Source organism: Trichechus manatus, unplaced genomic scaffold (assembly GCF_000243295.1).
Source record: "Trichechus manatus latirostris isolate Lorelei unplaced genomic scaffold, TriManLat1.0 scaffold00023, whole genome shotgun sequence".
NCBI lineage: Eukaryota > Metazoa > Chordata > Mammalia > Sirenia > Trichechidae > Trichechus > Trichechus manatus.
The window spans coordinates 9,735,052-9,736,300 of NW_004443959.1; the positions used below are offsets into that span (position 1 = coordinate 9,735,052).

General features: G+C 36.4%; 1 protein-coding gene across 2 annotated transcripts in view; it reads left to right on the top strand.

Annotated features, from left to right (window-relative positions):
• Positions 1-1,249, top strand: part of ADAM17 (ADAM metallopeptidase domain 17) — a 57,375-nt gene that overhangs the window by 9,330 nt on the left and 46,796 nt on the right. The window contains exon 2 of one of the 2 annotated variants that reach the window (XM_004373071.2): positions 1,090-1,222. In XM_004373071.2, the coding sequence (XP_004373128.1) occupies positions 1,090-1,222 (133 nt within the window). The remainder of the gene's footprint in view (positions 1-1,089; positions 1,223-1,249) is intronic. The other variant, XM_023728266.1, reaches the window with a different exon arrangement.

The following is a 1,249-nucleotide window of genomic DNA, read 5'->3' on the forward strand; positions in this document are numbered from 1 at the left end:
TAAGTCCAGGGGAATGATTTTGAATACCGTTGCTTCTGCAGTGATATTTGTTGAGAGAGAAGGAAAACATCAGCTCAAATATTTTTAGACGGTTTTTAAAGAGACTCAAGCCACTTCCAAAAATTCTTCTGATTTTGGAGGAGGCAGCAGTTACTGTTGCTGAAAAGTGGTTTATATGTGTAGCATATACTTCAGTGTATTTACTCTTGCTCTATACCAAATAAAAACTTATTTGTGCTTGTTCTGTCTTCGGGGGCGAGTGTGTCTTTGCTTTTCCTCGGTGCCAAGTCAGTCTGGTAAAATAATTCATGTTGATTTTTTTCCAGGGATTAGCTTGGCCTTCTGACTTCTCAGTGTTATACATATCGATATTCTGTTGTGTCTGTTGAGGGCAGCAATGATAGGGATACCACTTTTTGCTCTTTAATGTGGAATATGTAATTTTTCTATAAAATATTTACTTTCCCAATTTTGGTTTGCTCAGACCATAAGGAATTGATGTAGCTCGGGGCGGGGGGGGGCGGGCAATGGACAGGTCGAGTTGACCACCTTGGTCTTAGAAATTCTAAACCTACAAGCTAGAAATGTCTTTTTTTTAAGAAGTTATCTCATTGCATAATATGATACTCCTTGAGATATCAAAATTATTAGTATTTGACATGCAGTCTATTTTCAGATTTCTCTAATTGTCTCAAATATCTTTTCATAGTTAATTTGTTTGACTTAGGACCCAAAGAGGTTCACACATTGCATTTGCTATATGTCTTAAGTCTATTAATGTCTCCGCCCCTCCCTTTTTCCCCTGTGCCGTTTATTTCTTGAAGAAATTGAGTTATTTGTTCTGCAGAAATGCTCACATTCTTGGTATGTCTGATTGCTTCTTCACGTTGTTATTTAACTTGACATCAAATCCTTTCATGTCCTAAAAACTGGAAGTTAGATCTTGATTAGATTCAGGAATACTTCATAGGTTGTGCTGGACATTTTGCATTACATCAGGAAAGGCTTATTGTCTGGCTCTCCCATTTTAGTCATGTTATAATTGATGAGTAGGTTAAGGTGCTAATTACCTTTTTACCTTTATTGCAGAAAAGCTTCATAATTTGCTCTCAGACTACGATATTCTCTCTTTGTCCAATATCCAGCAGCACTCGGTAAGAAAAAGGGATCTACAGACCTCAACACATTTAGAAACACTACTAACTTTTTCAGCTTTGAAAAGGTAATTTGAATTATTCATAGAATAATG